This window comes from Ixodes scapularis, unplaced genomic scaffold (assembly GCF_016920785.2).
Source record: "Ixodes scapularis isolate PalLabHiFi unplaced genomic scaffold, ASM1692078v2 PGA_scaffold3__209_contigs__length_174095766, whole genome shotgun sequence".
In the NCBI taxonomy this organism is placed as follows: Eukaryota; Metazoa; Arthropoda; class Arachnida; order Ixodida; family Ixodidae; genus Ixodes; species Ixodes scapularis.
In genome coordinates this window covers 53,432,930-53,457,993 of record NW_024609868.1, presented here as the reverse complement: position 1 = coordinate 53,457,993, position 25,064 = coordinate 53,432,930, and the positions used below count along the sequence as shown (strand labels likewise).

Sequence of the window (25,064 nt, the reverse complement as noted above, 5' to 3'; positions counted from 1 at the left end):
CACGGGACCCTCGTGATGTTTCGTGTGACGTCACGAGGGTCCCGCGCGGTGCATTATGGGACATTTCCCATGATGCAACGCGCTTGGAGGAAGAGGAGGGGAGGGGTATAGCCTTCCCTCCTCCTCCTCAACAGCTGCGCTCTAATTCGGCGTTACAGAGTGCTGTAAACGTCTTTCATTTTTTGTTGTTTTTCAGCCGAAATTTGTTATTGCGAATGAAAGTACGGAAAACGCGATACTTGTCTTGCTGCTTGAAGTCGGTTCGCGCGTAGGTCATGTAAAAAAATGTCCATATTTGTAACGAACACCGTGGTAACGAACGCCTCTGCATAAGTATACTTCTAGTAGAAATAAAAAAACAGAAAGAGCCTCGTCTTCTCCTCTTTCTGCTTTTTTCTTGCTGCTAGAAAAAATGCTCACTCGTCGCAGCGAAGTAACCGAACGACGTTTTCGGCCGTGTTGAAACTTGATCGTAAACAGTGCCTAAGGAACGTGCGAAGCTGTCGTAGGATTTCATCGTAACTTACGCGAAACTTACGATCCTTTCGCTCCGGAGTATGGATAAGTGTTCTTGGGTGAAATCTTACGCACATTTTTTGGCGGGGTCATTTCGCGAACCTGGCTTCAACAGCTGTTCCCTGACGAAACAACTGTTGGTTTTGTGGTAAACGTATGTGAATTCTGCTTTCGCTTATGTCAGATTCCTGACGTACCATAGGTCTCCTGCCTTTTTGACGCAGGTCGAGTTCGAACAGAAGCGATACCGAATCGTCTTTACTATCAATGTCTCTAGTTCGAATCTTATTTTTTCTTTTTGCTCCAGTGATTCTTTCATGTAAGTGATTCCCGATTTTTCCTTTTATATGCGTCATGGTGTTGTTGGAGATAGGTATGTCCGAGTTATTTTTGATCGTTGAAGTAGTTTGAAAAGCGGTTCACGCTGTATCTGACATTTTTTTTTATTTTTTTCTCCTCCAACGCTGATTTTCTTGGGAAATAAATAAATAATAATGGTAATAATGATTATTATTATTATTATTTGTTTGTTTGTTTTGGAGAGCGCCGCTTGCTGAAAAGCTTGACGTCAATGTTCCTCTGCCATCCCATAATTATCACCGCCCGTCGTCAGCTATTGTGGTACCCATAAACAAAGGTGTTTTACTATGGCACGAGAGTTGAAATTTTCAGTGAGAAAGGGTAGCAAAAAAGCAATGAAACAAAATGGTTCTAGTATAAAAATATGGGGAATATGAGTAGCTTAGCTAGTGGTCTCTGAATGTTTTGCCTAGCATAACATTTTTTTACAAGCACAACTTCAAGTTATCTTGGAGCGCAGCTCTTAGGCGCCCGCTTCCAGGTTTCGCGGCGTCGGCGTAACTGCGCTAAATTTAGCGGGAAAATTGACGTCACGTGACCTTACGTGACCGTGAGCTTATCAATGACCTCGAAATTACGTCATCGCGGGTTAATCGTTTTTCTTTTTTTCGTGGCCCCGAACAGGTGATAATCACTGGGAACCAGGTCGGGCCAGCTGTACATCCGACGGCCGAATCTACCCAGGTGAACCAATCACGGCGTGCCTTCACGTAAAGCCGTGACTGGCTGACGCCTGGTTAGGTTCCCCTAGAGTGCCTTCATGTGCGCTAGGTTCCCCCGTCTTTCCGAAAGGTCGTATGTACGAGCCGTCGGATGTTTGGTCTTGCATTGCTTACGGCCCGACCTGGCCCCAATAAATGCCACCTGCTCAGCAAAAAAAAAAAAAAAAAAAAAAAAAAAAAACGGCGAAAGCGTTGTTTTTTTAGAGCAAATCAGGAGGTGCCAAAAGTGCCTCGTCACGGCGCTCGTCTTTTTTGTAGGTTTTCTCTTGCAGGCTAAACTAATCACACACACACGCACACACAAGCAGCAAAACGCCGCATTCAATGTTTCTAATTAGCTTAGCCGGGGATAGAAAGCGCACAAAGACGACGATCGTTATGTCGACACACGTTTGGCACTGCTTGATTCTCCCATCTGGGCGTTTGCTGAGGTCGGACTTGACGTGGAAAGGCCGCCAAGCCAATGGCGCGAGCGCATTCGACTCGAGGGGCCATATATGTCGAGAAGGTTGGGAACGTCTACTGACCTCTGAGTGGCCGGTATAGCTGCCGCAGAATGATTGAGTGAATCAATATATGATACGGCCCCTTCACTTTTTTCTTTTTCTTTTTAGAGCCTCTGCGCGCCCAAAAAGCGTATAGACTAGGAAGTTTAGATAAATTCCAGCTTCATTAGGAACGATAATCGGTCAGCGTTTTTCCTCCGCGTGCTACAGCGACATCCGCCGTTGATAGTTTCACATTCTTATCGAGTGACGTCGCCTTATCAATTTGATACATCGATCTCCTTCGATATATTCGCTAACGCTACGAATCACGTTCACTCGCTTTTTTCTTTCTTTTTTTCGCGAGAGGCGCGCTACTAGCTCGAGCTTTTTTCCAATACGTACGATCGGCGTCGAGATTAGTGTGAGGTTTGCCCGGCTCAGATAACGGCTTCGAGATAACGGAAAGACTCTCTTCGGTGTACTCCAACACACAGATTCGTACGTTATCTGGCACTTCTTGCTGGCGAAGAGTGTCTCTAATCTGTGCATTCTCGTCGGTTCTCTCCAGTAGCAACCTGCATAAGGCATCGTGTTACTTTTTCTTTTTTCTTGATGAGGAACACAACATTAAAAGCTGCAGGAGAAAGTCTAGGGACCGTGTTGGTTCAAAATCATCATATTATAAACCCTTAAACTATACTTGTTTTCACTTTACAATTAACAATACTTGTATTTTTGCTCTTGGGAAGTAACTTTACTTTGTTACCGACCAAGTAACGAAATGCAATTAATGCGCTTTGCACAAGTCCGCTGCATAGTGACACAGATGATATCGCAAATGTCCGCTGGCATTTGGTGATTAAAAAGACACTGACACCTCCCCCCCCCCTTCTTTTTTTTTTGTGCCAGGCGATTTATTATGGTGTCAGAAGACTACCCAATCAATATTTTGCTACGCTTCAAGTATATTTTTAACAAAGTTAGAAAACGCAACAGCTCGAAACCAAAACCGAAATTGGACTGGTGAGGAAGAAATATATAGAGGAGAAGAGAGATGGTGGTAGTCACGTGACTGTGATACTTTTTTTCTTCCCAAACAACGCATTCGCAGCTTTTTAGAAGCCACAAAAAAATTGGTATCGTATTTCTTTTCTATTTTTAATATAGTGTGTGTGCCTTCGATGACCCACGACTTTGATTAAATTTGATGGTCGTGCCTAAACCCCAGAAAACGGCCCGTGACCATGGAGAAGAGAGTAAGCTCGTCTGAAACCGGCCAGTTCTCCATTGGCGGTTTTCGGGAGAAAAGAGACCGAACTTCGAGTCGCAAATTTTGTTCTGGGTAGTGAGGCTTTCATATGTCATGTACAACTAAAAACGTCGGCGGGCATAAGTACCCTGCCAGTGTCCCTGTAAGATCAAGCTTAATTTGACTCGCTTATTCGTGCCATCAGGAAAATGGGCGTTTTTCACGAGGTACGAGGCAACGAGTCATTATCAGAACCTAACTCTTGGCAGTCCGTGTCAGTAAGCATGTCTTACAGGCTAAATGTTCTGCTCGTTACCACTAGAGCCTTGTTTAATAGTATTCCAAGTAAACGAGTTCAGTGAGTCAAGAACTGAAGCAGGGACAATTATCTTACACCGTAAAGGGACAATAACTTTACACCGGCCGCTGAATACCGCACTAACAATAACAATTATACTTTATAGGTGAGGTTTTGGGTGCCTCTCTACAATTTCTCTCGTGCTATTGGCGCACGACTAACGAGTGGGTATTTTATCGCGATTAATTTGTGCGCTATATACTTTGTAGATATCAAGCAAGGGCGAGGGTCATAAACTACTTTGTCGGAACATTTAAAATAAATGCAGTGATTCCACCTGAAAGCGAGTAAACTACCCAGCTTGATTTATGGTTTTGAAGCTGTCTTTGAAATTGCACTTCGACGACATAAGTACCCGCTCATAAGAGTGCCCGGACTAGAAAAACCTTTTCAATAAAAACGTTTATTCTCTCTCCCTCTCTCTCTCTATCTCTCTCTCGAATGTTCTACTGGAATTCGACTAGTTCTAAGGAGATTAGTTCCAGCAAGACTGTCAAAATCGGTCTTTAGTATTATTTGTTTGTCGCCGCTCGCACACGGCACATGCATAAATATTACTCGAGAAATTTGTTAATAAACGGCCGGTTGAACTACCAGTATATTTCCTGCAGGTATCATAAACCTGCCAGTCTCTGGCTTAAATAGCTCTGTCCGGGTTTGTCGCCAACAGGGGGAGTTAGCTTACGTCGAGTCAATAACAAACTGTGTGTGAAATTGGCGAGTGAGCTTGTCCTGTGGGCCCATGTCTTGTGAGCTGGTGTCTTGCGACCGTATCCTGCAAGCATATGCTCTGTGAGCTTGTGTCTTGTGAGAATATGCACTTTGAGCTTATGTCCGGTAACCGACTCTAAGCACTCACAAGAAGCAAATAACACTCTATTTGCGTAGTGCAATTTTACCAATGGTTTTTGAAAAGTATTCGTAACCAAACGAAGGATGTGCGGGGTATTAACAATATCTAACGTTCTTTTTTTTTTGTTGTTGTCTACCAGGCTCGAACAATAGTGGTTCGCTGTATTGACCTCATTCGTTATTCATTGAATTTATTTTGCTTTTCCAGTTGGTCATTTTGTCATTTCTGTACCAATACCCCCTTCCCTCCCCCCCCCCCCCCCCCCCCCTCGCCCTCGCGAGCCAGATGAGTAAAATATCGAAGTAAAGGGCACCGCTTTGCTCCTTAACCAGGTCAGGAGATGGGCACGACCCAAACCACTTATGTTTCCTCAAACGTTTCGCGCAACAAGCTGTTCGCCTTGTAGTCGACAGTTACGCCGCTTCCTCCAGCAGAAGAACACTGCAGGTTTTGTTGAAAGGCGCGATAAGCACGCTTTTGACTTTGTACAAACTGAATTTAGACGTATGCCCCCCTTTTCGCCGAAGCAGTGTTGCCCTCAGAAACTGGAACGAAAGCAGATTGCGTGCCTTCTTTTTCACTTTTTTTAGGGGGGGGGGAGGCTGGTGTAATTGGACATGCAAAGGCCTGTGAATACAAAAATCACGTTGCGCGTGTACGCTTTTTTTTTTTTTTTTTTTTTTACAGAAACGAGTAGAATGGCTTTCACCTGCTTTCAGCCATTTTGACACAATTATGAGCTGCCCGTCTTGCGGCTAAAGTCTGATGGCTTTCGTTATATGCATTTTCTCAGGAAAATGAACGCCACATTTTGCTGAAGGTTTTAACGTTAAATGGCGTTTTAAATTTGCCTGAAGCGGTGGAAAAAAACAATCATATCCGACCACGTAAAAACGTGTCTATGCGTAAACGCGTGCTCTGTGGGTATGTGCCTCACCGTTTTGTGAACGCAATGCTGTTACAGTCTATTGTAGTCCTATAGTTTTGCAGGCGCGAACATCTAATTTATGGATCTCGTAGGCAAATCTCTTGCAGCGAAAAGATCAAAGTCTAAAAGTAGGTCGCATTGCACCTTCACGATTCAGATAAATTGAAATTAGTATAATTCAATCGCTTTTTGAAAGAAGAAAAACTAATCCGTCCATTATTGTTTGCTATTTATGACACACTTGCGACCAAGAATCTCATCAAAACAAAGAAACACACAAACAAAAAATATGCCAGAATGTGCCACGTATATATATATATATTTTTTTTTTACAGCATATCGAAAATTAGGCTGGATTGTTAAACCTACACACTACCGTGAGCGCTGTTTTTCTTAAGCGAAATCTTTTTTTTTCTTTTTTCATGAACACGAATTTACATCGTTTTGAGATTTGCTTCAAATGATCTACGATTTCTTTTTTATGCGTCAGCCATCAACAACAAACGTCTTTCTTGCGCCTGAAACAATACACAAAAAAGAACTCATTGCAGGCCTGCATTCACTTACTTTATATATATATATTTTTTAATCAAGAAATTATCATCGGGGTTTGTTTGAACGCTTGTCGGATAAGGTTTCTCATTTTAAGAGTATCGAACGCTTGCAAAGGGTATCTGTACTGAATAACAGCTAGCAATTGTTTCGTGAACACAGTGTAGTCTAAAACACATCGTAGTCTGGTGCAAAGGCACTAAAGACTTCTTCGTTATGTGAAAGCTAAGGGCTTTGCATTTAATCTTTTTTTTTTCGCTTTTACGGTGTTGCCGGCGCCATTTTTTTTTTTACTATCAGAACTTTGAGCTGACGCGCGAAGTTCTGCGCAGCGTTGGTTGTGAATTTTTTTTTTTAGCCGCCCTCGACAGCTTTTTTTTTTTTTTTTTTCAATGTCTATTTTTTTGACGTCTGGTTTGCGACGGAGAGAAGATATACTCCGTTTCACGATAACTTGGCGAACTGTGGAGGCTACGCAATAAGAGCGTCCGATCGAGGCACGTGATAACAGGTCGCGGGAGCGTTTGTGTCACTGCGCCAAAATGGGAGGCCCGGAGGAACCGGCTGTCGTCTGCTGGCCAAGAGTCATATCTGCTGCGAAACCGACCAACTTCGGATAAACGTCCACCGCCGCCACACTGCCGTCCGCTGAAGCAGCGAGCTCTTCGGGAACAGTTCATGAGAAAGCCATATTACATGGCTGCCATCGTTTAAACATCGTTCAAAAGCCGCGTTGTTCTCAGTACAGGGTTGATTCGAATTAAGTATGGTCGAAAAGTAATATGTCTTTGTTTTCTTTTCGTGTCGTATACCGTAGTGTCGATAGAGATGTAACTGCGCGAGTGCAATAGAGCTTTTGCTAAATTCCCCAGGCCATGGGAGCTCGGTGGTGCTCGGCTCCCAAGTGATCGGTGATCTCAACCAATTGGATGGTTACACAGTTGTGAGTGTGATCCGGAGGATTACCCCTGAACGAGCGCCCTGTAGGGTCCAAGGACCTGTCATATCACTTTTAAAACTTCTCGTCGATGTCAGCGTTCTTTATACTGTGCATGCGATCCACCTTTCAAACTTCTGAGCTGCAGAAAGCTCGTACATTATTATCATACTCCTGATTGTTGTTTTAGCAGGAGTCGCTTAAAAAGCCTAGAATTCACAACAGCCAAAACCAGGATTTCGCTCGGAGTCAGCGGGGCTATTTATACCATTTTTAGCCTTTCTAATTTGATATAATCGCCTTTGAATCTGTACGAGAATGATAATATTGTAAGAGATTTCTACGAATCCCCGAACAAAAACTCAGCGGACAAGAGCTCACCGGACAGAAGCTCATCGGACAAAGGCTCACGCATTTTTTCACAGACCCGGACAAAAGCTCACCAGGAGGTGACGCACTGCATGCGTGCGACGCTAAAATGCTACTATAAATTAAATCTGACAGGCCCCTTCGTTGATTAGAGTAGAAACAAGTTTATTTATCGATTGGTTAGAAGCGAATGCAGACCCTTACTAGCTTTAGCAGTCGTGGTAGTTCTCGGTGTACCTGCAACCCCTCGAAAACACTTTTCAGACGATTCTGCAGGCGCAAAATGGTTTTTTGCACTCACTTCTTTGGGAGTTCAGCTCTTCGGGCTTGTGTAAATGCCGTGGCAACGAACGCCATTCAATCAGCCTCCAGACGCTTGGATGGGCGTGGCCGACAAGCTTCTGGAACCCGGCATCCCATCCTTTGCAGGTGTTGTTCGTCCGGTCTTTATCTCGAAGAGTGGCGTCGTACATATTCCACCGTTCCGGGAAAAACTCCGGTCGTTGTCGGCGCACAGTCAGGCAAAAGGAAGGATTCGCTCTTGGTGCCGCCGCTGAAGGAGCAGAAGAAGGGACCGTTGAGATGCGTGCAATCAAGCTAGTCCAGCAGGTAGCCGATGTCACCGGTAGACTTTTCCCTGATGTAGGTTATTCCTTCGGGCACAAGCTGTGGTGGAAGGAACGCCAGCCTATCCAAAAGCCCGCACGCCTTTCTAAATTGGTCATCTGTCCTGTACTTGTCCAAACTCAACTCCCGTTCCTTCAAGAAAAAAAAAATATATATATATATATATTTAATTCTCAGTTCAATGGTTTGTATAGTGTAGTTTTGCTTCACTTTCCCTTTTACATGGCCCTGAGATAATCCTTGATTTCAAATACATTTACGACGCACAATGACGGGAAGAATTTAATTTTCCGAGCCATTCACCTGAGATATTACCCTGAACCCCCAAAAAACCCATGCATTAGTTATGTACTAACTTTTCTGTGCGCGTTTAGCGTGACATAAGCACAATGAGAAAGCGAGGTCGCCGAAGGGTGACTTCGCTTCTTCGGACATTCTTTGGGTTCAAAAAATTCGGTCCATGAAGTTTCTTGGGCGTTGCACAAAGGCGCTCCGGCATACCTAGAGTCAAGCAGGCTTGATCTTATCAGCTCCACTCAGTTTCGGTGATCTAAATTTTGGTCCCAAATCATTTCTTCTCTGCCTGTTATGGCTTATCTGTCAACACTTTTGCATGGGATTGGGTACCAGTTCTCCTAAAACTGGTGCAATGTCCGTCGCGTCCGCACTTTATCCCAGCCAATGTTTCGCCCGGGTAGCAAAAAAAAAAAAAAAAAACCAATGAGGTGAGCTTTGTTCCGGATTTGTGAAAAAACCGGCGAGCTTTTGTCTGGTGAGCTTTTGTCTGGTGAGCTTTTGTCCGGTGAGCTTTTGTCCGGTGAGCTTCTGTCCGGTGAGCTTTTGTCCGGTGAGCTTTTGTCCGGTTACCGATTTCTGCAGCTCAGCCCGGTTTTCGCATGCTTAATAGCATAATATAAAAATGCTCATATTGACGGGAATTTTTAAAAGTGATATGACAGGTCGTTGGACTCTACACGACGATTGTTCAGTGTGACTCCGGATTACACTCAAAACCGTGTAACTATCGAATTGATCGAAAATGCTGATCACTAGGGAGCTGAGGACCACCGTTCCCATGATTCCTTGAGTGCGGGCCGGGGCGCTTAGCAAAGGGTCTACTGCCGTTAAAAGAAAAAGAAGCCTAGAACTTCTTTTTTTTTTTTTTTTTTTTTTTTTTTTTTTGTCGCGGACGGCGCTGCTGCTGTGGCGGTAACGAGGCCTCCGTGGCCTCGACCATGGACTGTTCTCACGTGTCTTGCTCCGACGGTCTTACTAGGCGGCGGGGGCCGCAGCCTCCACTGTTCGCCAAGGTATTGTAAAACGGAGTATATTGTCTATTGGCGCTCTAAACTTAAGCGATATTGATTGACGTTTTTCTTTTGTTCTCTTTTCCCCGTACCAGCAGAACTTTTACGGTTTTTATTCTACGTTCATTTATGTCCTGAGCTACACCGTTCTTCCTAATATGGTTTTATTCGTGAATGTTTCCCGGACACAGCCCATTCGCTCCGAGGGAGTATCCATTTTGAAAGTTTTGTTTTGAATAGAAGTAATTTTTGCGCTTGAATTGTTGCTATTTAAGTAACTCCCATCTCTGCTATTCCACTAAGGCGTTATTCTTCTTTCAATTGGTTCGGTTCTTTTTTTTTTTTTTTTTACATTTGCATTATAGCATTGCCACTGGGGCATTGGGTTCGGTCAATCATACATGCACACTGCGATGGCTCTCAAGCTATGGCACTAAACTGACGCACTTCCTGAACTTGCACTGCACTTGAACATCATTCACAAAAACTCAACTATTGGGGCATTTTGTTTTAGTCAATAAGGCGCCCATTGTTTTATTCCTCTCCCATTGGGCTTTGGGGTTTTGCAACGCTGTCAAATTAAATGCGTTCCCGTCATCTTTTTTCGACGAGTTTGCAACCAGAGCTGTTAAGGAACTAAAATCGTTCAGTAATTTAGTAAACTAGTTAATTCCAGTCACTATATGTTTGCCAAGTTACAATAAAATATCTGAAACTGGGTCTGTAGTTTATCCACATTTTCAAAGTACTGGTCACTTAGTTCATTTCAGTTACTTTTCAATATGTTCACAATTGCACGTCAGCGCTTCGTGTTATCGATTGTTTATTCAAACGCTGCCGTAAGTAGAGGACTGAAAAAAAACTCGCTATCGTTACCCATTTCGGCGATATAAAATATATTCGAAGTTAAATGACTGTAATTGCATTTCTGAGGAACTGTAATGGTATCTCGCTACATTCACAAACATTTATAACTCAGCTCAACTTCCCTTTGAGTTTAAAACTACATTTAAATAGTAATTTTGAGGTCTGACCACTGCAGGTTATCCTGCAGACAAATCGATGCTAGAGAAATCAGTCTCCATCTCGCAGATAACCAGAATCCAAAGTCCGTCCCCCCAAAAAACATATTTCCTGAAAGTGTGTCTACATCAAAACATAAGTGCGGCCCTTATATGTTATAGAGATGTGAAAAACCTTAAGGTGTTTCCACGTCAGATCGTGCAGTGATGGTCCGGGTCATATTTCTTTGATATATATTTATGTGAACACAACTATGTGAAATCTATGTTCCTGGGATTCATCACTCAGCTATTGGGGAGGAGGACAGACCGTGACGCCCCAAGCGGTTAACCTAACAACTACACGGATGGGGACAACAAATACAATGACTCAGCGCTCGGCCGACATAACCGAACGCGGCGTCAGCGTTCGGCTGGAGTTCGTGTTCTCCGGTGAGGGGGAAAAGGGGTTCTTCTGTTTCCACTACGGCCTGCATGAACAATGCAGCATGCACGATTCCAGCTCAGCACAAAAGCCGAAGTGGGTCAAGCTCGCGTTCTCTGAGGATAGATCCGGCACTTAACGTCGCTTCGTCGATTTTTAGTATTTTTTACATTAAACTGCGCCCCGCGCTCTAATGTAGAAGATGACATGGCCATGCCCATAAGGCCTGTCGGCATGTGCACAGGCCTTGTGTTGAGTAAACACCAAGCGTGGGGAAAACAAACGGGTCAGAGCGCCCCCTATAGTTCGATCTCCTGCCCAATAGACCCTTTCTTCAAGGGCGCCGCCATCTTGAATTGTCGTCACTTCCAGTATGGGCGAAGACATTGTTTTGCCGTCGCCACGCCAGTAGAAGACACTTAGGATATAAGCGTGACCGTCACACATTATTGTTTTGCCTCCCACTTATTTTTTTACTAGTTGCAAGTTGAAACGTTTTAGTATTTTTTCGTCTTCCATACTGGATACGCCTACTAGGTGGCTGCGGACGAGGGTACACAGAAAAGGAGCCAATTTTCTTCCGGATATATAAAATTTCGAAGCTCGATGCGTGAAGGTTTCAGGTGGCAACGCTGAGATACAAATATAAAGCTAAGCTAGGGACAGCACGATTTATGCGCCCTTCGACAAAACAGCACCATTGTACAAATATTTCTGTAAAAATGTTTGCTTTGTTTTGTTTAGAGTAAACGTCGTGCAGCAAAATCCCTATAACGAAGACAAGCTAGTTCAATTTGAGTAAAAGTTCGTCGTAGTTTCTTTTTTTGTTTGTCATATGTTGTTCAATGTTTTGCCATCGCAAGTTAGTTCAAGACACTGCAAACAATTAGGAAAATCAAAAAAAGAAAATTTATATTGTCGCGGAATTTTGCCACATCTAGATAAATCAGCTGCGTTTCTACATTAATGGCACACCTACAATAATGGTTAATCATAAATTTTTATATATTCGTAAAATGCATTTGAAGATGGCCATTTTGATACATTTTTCGCCATTTTATTTATTTATTTATTGATTGATTTGATGCTCCCTCAGGGCCCGAAGGCATTACAGAGGGTAGTGGGTCAACAGGTAAAATAAAATAAAAAGAATAGAAACAAAACCTAAGGGCAAAAACACAACATTTCAATGAGATGCAGGCATGTGATTATGTAGGCAACGCTTAAAGTTGATGTGCAGTTATACATGCCAAGGACGATGGAAGATAATTCCATGAAGCCATCGTTTTGGGAATAAAAGAATTGTAAAAAGTAGTAGTCTTACAATCAGGAAGACCCATCTTGTATTTTAGTAAAGTAGTTTATAAATAATTTGTGAATGTGGTCTCTAAAACATGTTTACTTAACGTGTTTTTGCAGATTTTCTCACATAAAATTCTTTATTACAATGTTTGATATTTGGTGACATGTTTTAAACCTTTCATAAAATGAGCAATGAAAAGTAAATACGACGTACATGCTACGGTGTGAAATTGACGGTTGTGCAAAGTACTATGATGCAACCTTGCCAATCTCCTCTCCTTGAGCTTCGACATTTCGTATCTCAAAACTAAAATTAGCTACAACGTTCACATATATAGCTGAATATTCCTAAGAACATCGCTTTCACATATTTTTTTTAAATATTAATCTATGTAAGAAGCCTGACTTATACGGCCCTAGTAAGACCGATTATTGAGTATGCGAAAATAGTATGAATCCACCTACTCTGACCAATTGCCTTAAACTCGAAAACATTCAGCGACTTGCTCTCCAGGTTCATCTTGAACAAATTCGGCCACGCTTTTTCTTCTACAAAACTTTGTGAACTCGCAAATCTCCCCACTTTGGAATCGAGGACCAAGTACGAAAGGTTGAAATTCCCTTTCCAAATTATACACAACTGTATAAAGATCAAATACTCCGATTGCTTCAAAATCAGCATTAACGAATCCTCAAGGCATCGCCATAGCATGTTCCAGGGATGGGCAGTATTTCAAATACAAGTATTTGAAATACGTATTTCAAATGCTTTGTGTATTTTGCATTTGTATTTATTACAAATTGGGTAATGTATTTGACGTGTGTATTTAAATACTAAAACGTGGGTATTTCAAATACAATTGTAATTAAATACAATTTTGTGGTCGAAATACATCCCTCAAATTTATTGTCACTGTCCAGAGCAGGAAGCAAACTACGTTCTGCACCGAATGCAGTGTCTCTCAATCAAGCCTTTAGTGACTTTGTGATTACGGTGCTAGTCCAGGGCAAGAATAGTGACGAAATCGACGTTCACAGGCAGACTGGCTAAACAAGTGCCTGTGACAACTCTTTCCAGCCTGATTTCTATCCATTTTATTGCCTGGAACATTCTGAATGCGCGGGTCGTCCAGATTTTCGTAACTGGTGCGAGTTGCAACAATAAAAAAATTCTCTAGCTAGTGCTGCGCGTCTTGGTCGTCTCGGTTCTTTGTTGGTCTATACCAAAATGTAATTGACAAAAAAAGCTGCTTGAAGCTCTGTACTTTCTTCACCTATTACGTCCAAGCTGATAACATTTTTTGTGATTATATTTCTATTACATTACGAGAGCCTCGCACACTAAGTCCCGAGTGTGCGATGCAAAATTAAAATGAGATACCCAGAAGCCCGTTGCAGGTGCACTGAAGTCGGTGACGCAAATTTTGAGGAATGTATTTGGAAACCTATTTGGAGGAGACCAAATACATTTGGTTGTATTTGTATCTAGTACTTAAATGTTTTTTTGGAAGTGTAATTAAATACATTTTTGACGAAGTATTTTGTATTTGTATTTCGATACATATTTGCATGTATTTTGCCCATCCCTGGCATGTTCATTCGTTATCCATCCGTACAAAATGATTGTTTTAAATTCAGTTTTTTTTCCAGAACCATCAAAAAGTGGAATATGCTGCCCGACTCCGCTGTTTCGTCAGCATCACTTAATGTTTTTTTAGAAAGTATAGATAATATTGTTGAATGTGACAGTCGTGAAAAGCCGTAATTGTAGAAATACAGACTAAGTTTCTGTTTTCTTCGGAAATGTTGATACTTGTGCTGCTTTCAGTTTTGTAATTTTTCTTGTTCGCTTCTAAGTGTAGGAAGCGGTCGTGAGAAATCCACTGTCTATGTTAATTACTCTTTGTGTAGTGACTACTTGTATCTTTTTATTTTTGTATACCCACTCCTGTAATAGCCCAATGGGCTGACAGTACCAATAAATGAATGAGTGAATGAATGACCAGCACTATCACGATGCGACGTGGAAACCCCCCGTATTACATTATATTTGAGTACCCATTATCGGTCTTCAACAAATTAATTATAAAACAATCGGCCCTGCAGGTCAGGCTATGTGAACGGAGAATGAAACATTATAGTAAATTGGTTGTACAAATACGCTCATTCAGGATGCACGTTGAATACCTCAGATTAGACATCGTACTGCACTGTAGAGACACATCGGACGCACCATGGGTGACAGGCTAATTTCCCACCGAAGAAAAATCCGCACGAAAAATACTTACTTTTAAATAACACATCATTCGTTTTGGTAAAAACACACACAAAAAAAGTTCCCTTTGACAATGTTTTTTTCTTCAAATATGTGTGTATTCGCTTCGTTTACGTGTGTATCCAACTACAATGAACGTCTGTAGAACCGTCTGGCGAGGAGGACGTTCTCAGGGGGGAGATTGTGCCAACGGGGTTGGTCTGCCATGCTTGTGGGATCTGTCGCTGCCAGCATCCGCTCGGTGTTGAATTCGAAGGATTACTTCGAGTAATAAAACAAAACAAAACAAAAAATAACACGACTGGTTCACTTTACAGCGCGGTTGCCTTCCCTCAGCGGAGGGTATAGGCTACAGCGCCCACAGGCATCCGACCGTGTGTGTCGTACCTTGAGCGCCCTCGCTTTGCCCTATGCGGAACGCAACTACGTCTGCTTCTTTTTGCAAAGATTGTGGTGACGTCCAAACGACGAGCCCTGATTGGCTCTGATTGAAAGATAGTTGGTAGGCCTAGAGGCAGCTAGCTTTGATGTCTACCCACTATCTTTCAATCAGAGCCAATCGGAGCTTGGCATTCTGACGTCACCACAACCCCTGCAAACGAAGCAGACGAACTTGCGCTCCGCATACTCCGTTTCACCTCAAGTCCGACCACGGCCCGACGCTACGAGTCGATGGAAGCAATCAAGCAGGGCAAAAAGTGCATCGTCATGGCGCTCGTCGTCTTTGTGCGTTTACCGGCTAAACCAATCGCGCGTAAAAGGGCAGCGGGGGATCGCGCCGCATTTATTCTAGCTGATCGGTTTAGCCGCGTCTGCTCGATTGGTTCCGTGGGATCGCAGATTGGCATATGTGGTCGGAGACTCGAATGTGAAACGGAGTTGTCTGCACGCCCGTTGCGGAGGCTCGGAATTACAATCTTTTCTGGACGTTTCAGGTTCAGTAAGCTCGCCCCCAGCCCCAGGTACGTATCATTGCTACGGTGGCCTGCCCTCGATCGCAAACCCCCTCTGACTAACGAATGAAGGGTTGATGCGATGGACCATTCCGCTTTTTGCATGGTATGTATCTGGTGCTGGGAACTCTGTCGTCCTTTTTTTTTTGTTTCACTTCCAACTTTACTACTCTACCCGTTTTTCTCCCTCGTCGGTTGTGTCCGAGTCACTCTTGCACGATCACTGTTTTACTGTGTGACGTCATTCCTTTGTGACGTTTTCTGGACTTACCCGTTTTCTGAACTCGTACTACACATTTGGCTGTCGTGAATGAGAATGCCTCGTTTCCACGGATCCTTCACCTTCTTTTTCTCACGCCTTTTGTTAAAAATCATTTGGAACTGAAAGCAGGATTGAACTATACAAAACGCGCTCGCACTATCATTTAAAAAAATACAAAAAAAATCCTCTTGTTTTTGGGTTGTTTAAGCGCGCGTATCCCCTGCGCCATTTCCATTAAATCGAACACATTGTTGACCGCAGTGTACCGCGTCTACTTCAAGACCACTACGGTGCGATGAAAACATTCTTTAAAACCAGAGCGTTGTTCAAGACCACTCCACAAAGAAAGATATGCGGACGCAGCGCGCAAACTCACTGTTTGTATGACTTTGGCTTCATATCTACGGGAGAAACCGCACGATGTGGTCACATTCTGACCACCGTGCTCGCCACAATGCGCGCACTGATAGTACTTGAGCTCGGACTACCATGGTATTTGCCTACTGACTGCTCAGTTCTTCACTTTACTTGTTCCAACTTCCAAATAACTCAAATACGAAAAAAAAAAAGAAATTGACGCGACAATAAAAGAAAGACATCGCGAGCGCTGTTCACTTTCTAAAATCATGGCGTTTTTGACCCGTCGACTACGGAGCTGAAGAATTAACTAAAGTACACGCTGAAAAAAAGAAATTAAATTTAACATAAAGAACGAAAGCAAATAACGACGGTCGAATCACACGTAACTAGGTTATCAGAAATATACTTACAAAAAGTTATTTTGTAAGTATATTCTGGCCAGTGTTCAAAGCCGGATAAAATATAAGATTAGTCCTGTATAGATTCTACGCACCGCTTACCGTACATTTGGAGGCAGTGACGTGATGACAATTAGGTTTTAAACTGAAGCACGTGCTTCTTTGGAGAACGTGCTTCTTTAGAATAAGATCATTTCTATAGAACGATAAGAGGGACTCTTAAAAGGTCTGAAGTTTCGAGAAGTGGGATCAAACCAAGTTACAAACAACATAAAAAATGTAACTACTGAACTGTTTTTCCTTAAACTTATCACGGGAAACTGGATTAGAAATCAGTTACGATAGCTGCAGCTCTATGTGGGAGATTACACAATATCTTTAATATCCTCCGCCTTGGGACCTAATTACAACATCGGATTACTTCTTTAATGTCGTGCGCGATTCAGTAAAGCTCTCGCTTCGAGTTTTTCAGGTTCTTCATCAGTTCGTTGGCCCCGCGCAGTTGTGCTGACTGTTGCTTCGCTCCCAGAAAAGAAAATGCAAGCGCAGTTAACTTTTTTTGTTTTCGCCGGCGTTCTGGTGATTAGTCGGCACCCGAGGAAGTGCGATGGAGCAGGTTTCGAGATAAGATTTGTCACGTCCACGTTCTCTTCAAGAGAGCAGAACTTAAGTCGCTCTGATTTCAAAAGTTTGCCATCACACTGTTCCTGGTCGTATTGGTCGAATTGTTTCGTTCTTCTCACGTGCCTGTACACATACGTACAAGTGTCGTCTGTACTGTATGCTCACGACTTCCGTATCTTCCACTCGTTTGTAATGAAGCTTGTCCCTCTTTGTTTGTTTGGGGGTTTCTTTTTTAAAGTCGGTTTCATTCGTAGACGGTTATTGAGTTTATTGACGGATACAAATGTAAATTATTTCGTGTGCTCTTTTACATGACTTTTACATTTCTAAGGCAAATTCTACAAAAACATTATATTTATACAGCTCAGAAAAGGGTTTCAAGCTTTACACGATCGTACAGATTTTCAATTATTATAAATATACGTGCTGAATCGATGGCAGTTTTTTTTTTTTATGTTTATACTGATCTGTGGTTTGGTTTTAAATTTTGATCAAAGACCATCCAGTTGGTCGTACTGCACATTCTCTGGTTTATGTCGCCCAGGTTATATATATATGTTTTAGTTTCGTGTGGTATCACGGCAGACGCGATACGAATCCCTTGATATCGTTCTAGACTATTTCTGGTGAACTTTCCTCTGACCTCTCAAATGCTTCATCAGGTGGTGTTTCTTGTGTAATTCTTTCTTTCTTTTATCATTTCGAGACAGTTTGACATACGGGTTATGCTGCTCGACATCGCATGCGTATTGCCTGTACAATGTATGTAGGCCTACTTGCGCAACTCATTAAAGTGGGTAGCGTATTCCCGCCAATAATGGCCTGTGATGTAATGGGATGCTTTTTGTGGAGCCGTATTACGTCGGCTAGTTTATATTTTGAGAAAATAAAGCAAGCGTTTAGCGTCTCTGCGGAACTACTATTTATAATGCATCAAAGAGAAAGCAAAAGAAAAAAATGCCTCATTAGCCAATTAATTTAGATCTGCAAATATTAAAACTCCGCACGCACATATGCAACGAAGTTAGAAGAATCCTCAAAAATGGAAGGCAATGATCTTGTTTGAAAAATGAAGTACAGAAACATGCATGCAGCATAGCGAGAAAACCATGTCTCAGGTCGAATGTCAGCCACAAAGTACGCGTCTATCATCCGTAACGCAGGGTCTTCAAGAAGTCTTCTTATAACCTGATCGATTGCAGCAAGTACGTAAATAGTGCGAAGCAGACGACTTATAGGGTGACCACAAAAAACTGAAAAAGTGTGAGGAGCTTGCATTTATTTTATTTATGATTACTTGCAGAAATGTGCATCACCGTCGTCTTTTGTTGGTTCACATAACACCGCTAGACAACCATGCACTTGTCTTGACATACTTTTTTTTTATACTACACTAACGTTGTGGTTTAGGACCCATTCATATTCCGGATCAATACTCAATGACTTCTGCCTGTTGAATGAATAACCACATTTTTAACTTTCAATAACATAAAACAAAATCCTACCAGGATCCTCTGTTGCGGTGATACCATTCTCCTAAAGCATTGTCAAATCGTAATAAATAAGACTCGTCTGATACGTGCATTTCTAGAAGCTCATGTAAGTTCCGAGTATTTCGATTGGAATTTGCCCGCTGAACTTCCAGCTTAAATAATTGGTGCGTGAGATTGGAGGTAGTAAACTTTCTACAGGTATTTTACTATACAGATTCAAAAAGACGCCCTACAAATCTTAACAAGCAAGCGACTGACAGTGCCCCCACGACGGCAGCCGCCGTGTCGAAACTTGCTCGCGTTACGAATCTGTTTTTGGAGGCTCGAAACGATTTTAAATCGTCAGGCCCGCGACGGCCCTCGACACTGTTGCATATGCGTTTCGCTTGCCTGTCTGCTCGGTTTGTGGAGGGCACCATAATTATTTCTCTTTCGTTCCGCGATTAAAAGCATCCGAGAAAGAGCATTGCCATTCAGCTCGATGAAAGGGCAGTTTGCAGGCGAGCTGGTTTAACGCATGTTTCGTGGAAGGGCCGCGACAAACACACTTAGTGCTTGTGTTTGTCCCGTTCCCACGCTCCAGGGTCACAATTTGTATGAAAGTCAGTTCTGTATTTCCCGGGTAGCCAGACGCTTTATTTGACCGCGGCAACGTTTCGGTCCGGAGCTTATGAGCACACACAACACAAACACTGAAACGTCACTCGAGCAGTTTGGGAACCTATGGTTCGACGTGTTTGTCTCTCGTGGTGGCAGCTCCGAGTCGGCAGTTCGACGTGGGCACGACGTACAAATACAGCCTGGCGAGTGACGTGTACTTGAACGAAGCGACGTCCAGGCCCTCCGACAAGACCGGCCGAAGCGTGGGCTATGGACTGCGGGCCAGCACCGCCGTCACCTGCCTCTGGAAGAGTCCACGGGACCCTCTCAACAGGCTCTTCCAGATCGAGGTGCGTATCTGTTGGCGTTCGTGAGACTCGTTTAAACGCTTAATAGCAATGAACTATAGCCGCGGATGTATCTACTAGTGGCAGCTGTATACCTTTTGGATTTATTTAAAATTAACCAAAGGGAAGAGATCATCATACCTTTATCGGTGTCCTAGACCAGCAGCATAACCAGCAACAGGAGCAGTGATGGTATACATGCCCGGGCTCCAGCACGCGTTTGTCGCCCTCCGCCGTGCTTTGTCTGCGCGTGCACGCTCGAGGCTCAAGAGATGCCAAGAGCGTTATCGAATGTGGGAAGCTCGCGTTGGAGGCAAGGCAACTGAAGGCCTGCCGTGTCGTTCTCACCCCGTCAGTGACTGAAGTGAGTCGCGCTATCGACAAAATGTTCAAATCAAGACATATGCTTGGGTGAATTCGCTCTTTCAATTTTGTGAGCGATAGCGCGAACTCTGCTGTCTATATATATATATATATGACTGCAGTCTCAGCTTCAGGGTAAATGGAGTATATACTCCGTTCACTCTTAAGCTGAGACTAGAAGCTCCACCTTCAGCGCGAGCCTTCTGCCTTGGCTAACACAGGTGTGAACGCGCAGGCAAGCGCAACCAAAGCACTCCGGAAGCCAGCGAGCTCGCGCTCAAGGTGGGGCTTCTAGTCTCAGCGTAAACGTGAATGGAGTATAGTAGATCTTCGCCTTCAGCGCAGGCTTTCCGCATTTGATAACACTTCAGCGCACAAGCAGCCAAAGCCGGAAGACACCGAGCACGCGTGCTGGAGAATGAGCTGGGTTCAAATCGAGCTGCATGAAAACCATCGTCCCTTTTGGATTGGATTTATGATGGTTCAAAGATTGCACGTGCGCATTTACTAAACCGATGGTGCGCCCTCGCGAATACTGTTCCTTTTCGAGGTAATTACTCTGTTTTTTTTTTTTATCTGCCGACCTTTGACCCTCCCACCCGCGTTAATTGCAGCTGTCCAACGTGCACCTGGCCGTGGTACCGGCAGAGTCCCCGGAGGCCGAGCGCAGCCAGCACGCGTCTCAGTGGGACTCCGCGTCTCCCCTGCCCCTGTTCGTGCTGCAGCAGAGCAACGAGGTAGTCAAGGTCTGGTCGCACCAGGAGTCCCTGGACAGCGTGAACGTCAAAAAGGCCGTGGCCAGCATGCTCCAGTACCAGCTCACACCGGAGGACAAGCAGCAGGTTCGTGGGAGTCGCCCTTCTGAAACCTACGCGAATCTAAGAGGCATCGAGGTTCTCCCACATCTGTCATCTTGGTTTATTGCTCCCTGTTGTGTTTGTTTTACCTCGCCTTTGAGGGCCGCGTTAAGGCTGGTTCACACATTTGCGTTTGACTGTGATCGAGTGCGTTATGATCTTCTGTAACCGCTTAACGCTAGACGCTAGACTTGAGAGTGAGCAGTTAAAACAATAGGAAGCGTTCGCAATTTACTGGCGGACGCCTTGTGCGCTTGCGATTAGCTCCTATTGCTAACACGGCCCATAAACCAAGTTACCTTGATTTGAGCGGTTGCAAACATTCTGGAATCTAGGCACACCACTTAACACCCTCTCATTCTGATGTCATTCATTAGGTAGGTCTGGAACACTTCCGACCTTTGTATGATTTGACTGGGGGTTTTTCAGTTTGCGAAATAACATCTACACACACTTATGAGCAATTGTAGCTTAGAGAATTGTCAGAATTATTTAGAGCCCACGGCAATAAAAGTGATGCGTAAACAAAGATAAAAAAAAAAAAAACGAATATATACACGCAGGTCAGACGTGTTCTACGGCAGCCCTAAAGATGGCACCAGTGCGTTAAGTAGAGAGCCTGGATTGAAGAGAGGGTCCATCTGAAACCATGGGGAGCGTTTGCAATTTAATGGCGGACACCTCTGCGGCGGACAGTCACAAGTGGCCATATGCTCTGCGTTTTCGCGTGGCAAGCAGGAAAGCAGGAGATTAGAATAGAACGCGAAAGAACGCTAAAACAAAAGCAAATAACACTTTTTAACTAGGTAAAAATATAGTTATCTAGTAAGAAGTTAAGCAGTGAAGAGTTAATTAAGATATACCTCCCATATACAGTAATTCTTTTTTCCGCATTGTTATCAGTGAGGCGAAATTAAAATCAATCTGCCATGTAAAACAGAAAAAAAAAAACACAAAGAAACATCTAGAGGTAAACAATCACTATCTTCTAGCAACAGTATTTTAAATCAAACTATTCCGAGTGATTTGATTTTTTTTTTTTCACTCTGTTTTGGACAGGGGGCTGGATATGTTCGATCCTTTGCATGCCGAAATTGACCTAGGATCGTTGAGCCGGCATTGAGAAGGTTTCGTGATTGCTTGCGTTTAAGCATCGTGGTTCGTTTTACGTTTATGAAATTAAGTACTGACGTAATTTAAGATAAGACGCTGCTTATTTCTTCTGAATCCTGTACGCCATTTGTTTTGTTTGTCACTCTTCCGATCGCGTCAGTCTAAGACTTCAAAATGGGATACACCCGAAACGCAGTATATTGTATAAATTAAGGCAAGATAGCCCTAAAAGCCAAAATACAATTTGTAGGTCTTAAAGAACAGTGCTGGGGCGTCACGGAACCCAGCCCCTGCCTGTTTTTATCTCAATAAGCATCGTGCCCGCCTTCGGTCGTGTAAACACTAGTGCATCGTCAGACCCCAGGTTAGCATTCGTACTGCGCAGGCTAAACTGCTTATCTACAGTGTGAAGCAGTGTCGCCATACCTCAGAAGCAGACCCGTCTGTAACAGTGAAAACATTTAACATATATTTTACATTTATTTTAGCTACGTTATTAAGAAGGGGAAAATTCTTGCGTTGAAAAGACAGCGTTCGTACGGTGTATTAATACACCGGATTCTAGAAGGTAGCACGAGTAATTGTAATCAGAAGAAAGTATATATAGACGGCAGCACGAGTAATTGTAATCAGATAATAAAATATATATAGACGAAGCAATCTTGAATTTGATGAAGACTCATATAGGAGTGCGTCCTGCCTGACCCGTAACACGTTGATAAGGGTCGCAGTTTCGTTAATGTTTTATAATATCTGCCATTGTAGTGTGCTTATCTTCCCTGACGGACACATCGTTTAAAGAAATGAGCCTCTTTATTTATTTATTCGTTTGTTTTTCTTGTGTCTAGAAACAGCCGAGGCATACCGAAGGTGATGGTAAACGCTGAGACTGGGGTGGGAAAGAGTTACAACAGTAAGAAAATGGAAACAAAGTGGGACATACAACACCGACAAACAGCACCTTAAAAGTGAGGCGCTCTTTGTTTAATTTTTTTCCAGTTTCTCGTGTTGTCTTAACTCTTTTCCACCCAAGTCTCAGGATTTATAATCACGTTCAACATCGTTTAAGTTGGTTCTTTTCGCCAATGTTACCGTCATAACGAAGACCAAAGCTTTACGGCGGTCTTATTTTCTGGCTTCACTTTTCCAGGTTGATGTCTCAGGGAAGTGCCAAGTGAGCTTCAAGACGAACGGAAACCACGTGACGAAAACCAAATCTGGATGCACGCATCCCGACAAAGCCCAGTTCTTTCACCCAAACCCTGTAGGTTGCATTTGTTGATTTCGCTCGTCGCCGTTGATTTTTATTACGGCTGCTTTTGCATCTACAAGCTTGTATAGAAGCTGAAATTATGTGGAACTTTGGTTAGAAAATAAGAATGGTTAATGTTTAGCAAATCATGAGCGGACATTTGAAGGTGATTGCTCATCTCCTGATTCAAGACGCGTAACCGCAACTGCAAATATTAGAGCTTCGTGGTGATTCGTTTTGACGAACATTCCTGTAAGGAACTTCACTAAAAATCAACATGTTCCTCATTCTCCGTGACCCCCAAAATTTTGAACGTCAGCCATACAGCCAAATGTCTTTGGTCCCCAGAATCTTCGTGTCGAATTGGCTAGTTTTCCTTTCACTAATAGTCAACATGCATCTTTAATTTAAGAACTATGAACATGTTCACTGAATTATAATTGCTTATAAATAAATAAGAAAACATACATAATAAAGGTATTTGTTTTACTGATGATGAATTACAAAAACAAACATCGCCAAATTTTATATTAATCTTAAATTTAGCGTTTTATAAGGTTATATATATATATATATATATATATATATATATATACTTTTTAAGGTCATATATAAGTTATATAAGTATACTTAAGGTCATATATAAGTTATATAAGTATACTTAAGGTCATATGTAGTGAATTAACCTAAAGTAATAAAATAATTTAAATAAAATAAGATATAGTAATCACAATTCGGGGGCAATTTCGTGCGCTTGCACACTTTGACCGCCGACCGATGCTATGCACGCGTATTTTTTCCGTTCTTCAAAATGGCCACAGAAAGTTGTGCCAGAGTGCAAACGAAGAGAACGAACCTCTGGGACGCCAAACTGCCACATCTTTTGCGAGGTCACATCGTTTTTGTTTTTCTTTTCCTTTTAGATCCAGTCTCCGACGATAGTGTCCCAGTCGGAGTCGGCTTACGAGCTGCTGCCGGACTTGACGGCACCGAAGAGCGTGCACATCAAGGAGGATGTTACCATGTTCGTCAACGTTTGGAAAGAGGCCAACATTCGAGTCACCGCGGAGTAAGTGAAATGCGTCGGGCTTGGATCAGGTTTCGTCTAGCCGGTACCTTAGAGGTTCAATCTGCGGACAAGGTAAAACTAAAATGACTTTTAGTATTTAAATTTTGTGTTTCTAGTAAAAAAAAAATGTATTGCATTCCATGGAACACAGTTTAAATTTAGATGGCGCTTCAAACGACGGGAGGCGGACTGAAGGGGGTGAGGGGTGGTGCCCTCCTCCGCGGGAGACCCTCAGCTAAGCTATACTCGCAGCCAACTTTATGTGGCATTTCAGAAGTAGTGAAGAGTGCGCGTGCACAGCTTTGATTGGCGCTCAAGGTACGCGAGCGCCCGTGCTCCCATCGCTTTGACTGCATAGCCACAGAAAGTTGTCCGCGAGTATAATCTATTGATGTTAGCAAAGACGGACCGCGCTGTCGGGTGGTGGGTACGGCGCAAGTTTTTAGAGCACCACTTTAGGACCCACATGGTCGACCGAATAGTCGTCCGCCGCCTTGACATGGCGCGCGGGAAGTATGCTGCTCACACGGCCGAAGGGCGGACACCGGCACGCGCACTGCCCATGTGTCGGCAAAATTGAGTTATAAACAAAAAAAATTAACAGCTAGCCAACCCGACTCATGTTTGTGACGTAGTTATAGCGTCATAAAGAGTTTTCGTAGATCGTTTCCGCCACTTCGCAACGCTCTCCGCGGAACTCGATCGCTATGAGATCCAGAACTCTGCCGACAAGAGTAGCGGCCCGTATGCGCTCTAGTGGCGGAAATGATCCACGAAAACTCTCTAATTTTAGTCGTGCTGGACATCGCCCACTGAACTAGCCGATTCCGTTGGATCTCCGCATGGCGGATTTTGTCGTTGACCAGTTTGATAAACATTTCGACGCAGCGGGATGATAATTTTTCAATTGGGGTCTCAAATGACACTAAAATGGGCAATGTTTCTTTTTTTTTTTCTTTTTTTTTTTTTTTAATTGTGCAGAGTTGCTTTTTAAATTACCAAGTGTCTAAGCGCTGTCGTTTGATGGCGTCCGTGGTCCAACATACTTAGAAAACGGCTGCACTCATCGAGCAGCCGTGGTCTA

At 43.2% G+C, this 25,064-nt stretch overlaps 1 protein-coding gene across 2 annotated transcripts in view; it reads left to right on the top strand.

Annotated features, from left to right (window-relative positions):
• LOC8025178 (microsomal triglyceride transfer protein large subunit) overlaps positions 1-25,064 on the top strand; it is a 47,759-nt gene that overhangs the window by 5,508 nt on the left and 17,187 nt on the right. The window contains exons 2-6 of one of the 2 annotated variants that reach the window (XM_029994198.3): positions 15,225-15,251; positions 19,136-19,329; positions 20,304-20,531; positions 22,810-22,923; positions 23,835-23,980. In XM_029994198.3, coding sequence (XP_029850058.2) covers positions 15,225-15,251; positions 19,136-19,329; positions 20,304-20,531; positions 22,810-22,923; positions 23,835-23,980 — 709 coding nt within the window. The remainder of the gene's footprint in view (positions 1-15,224; positions 15,252-19,135; positions 19,330-20,303; positions 20,532-22,809; positions 22,924-23,834; positions 23,981-25,064) is intronic. The other variant, XM_040218364.2, reaches the window with a different exon arrangement.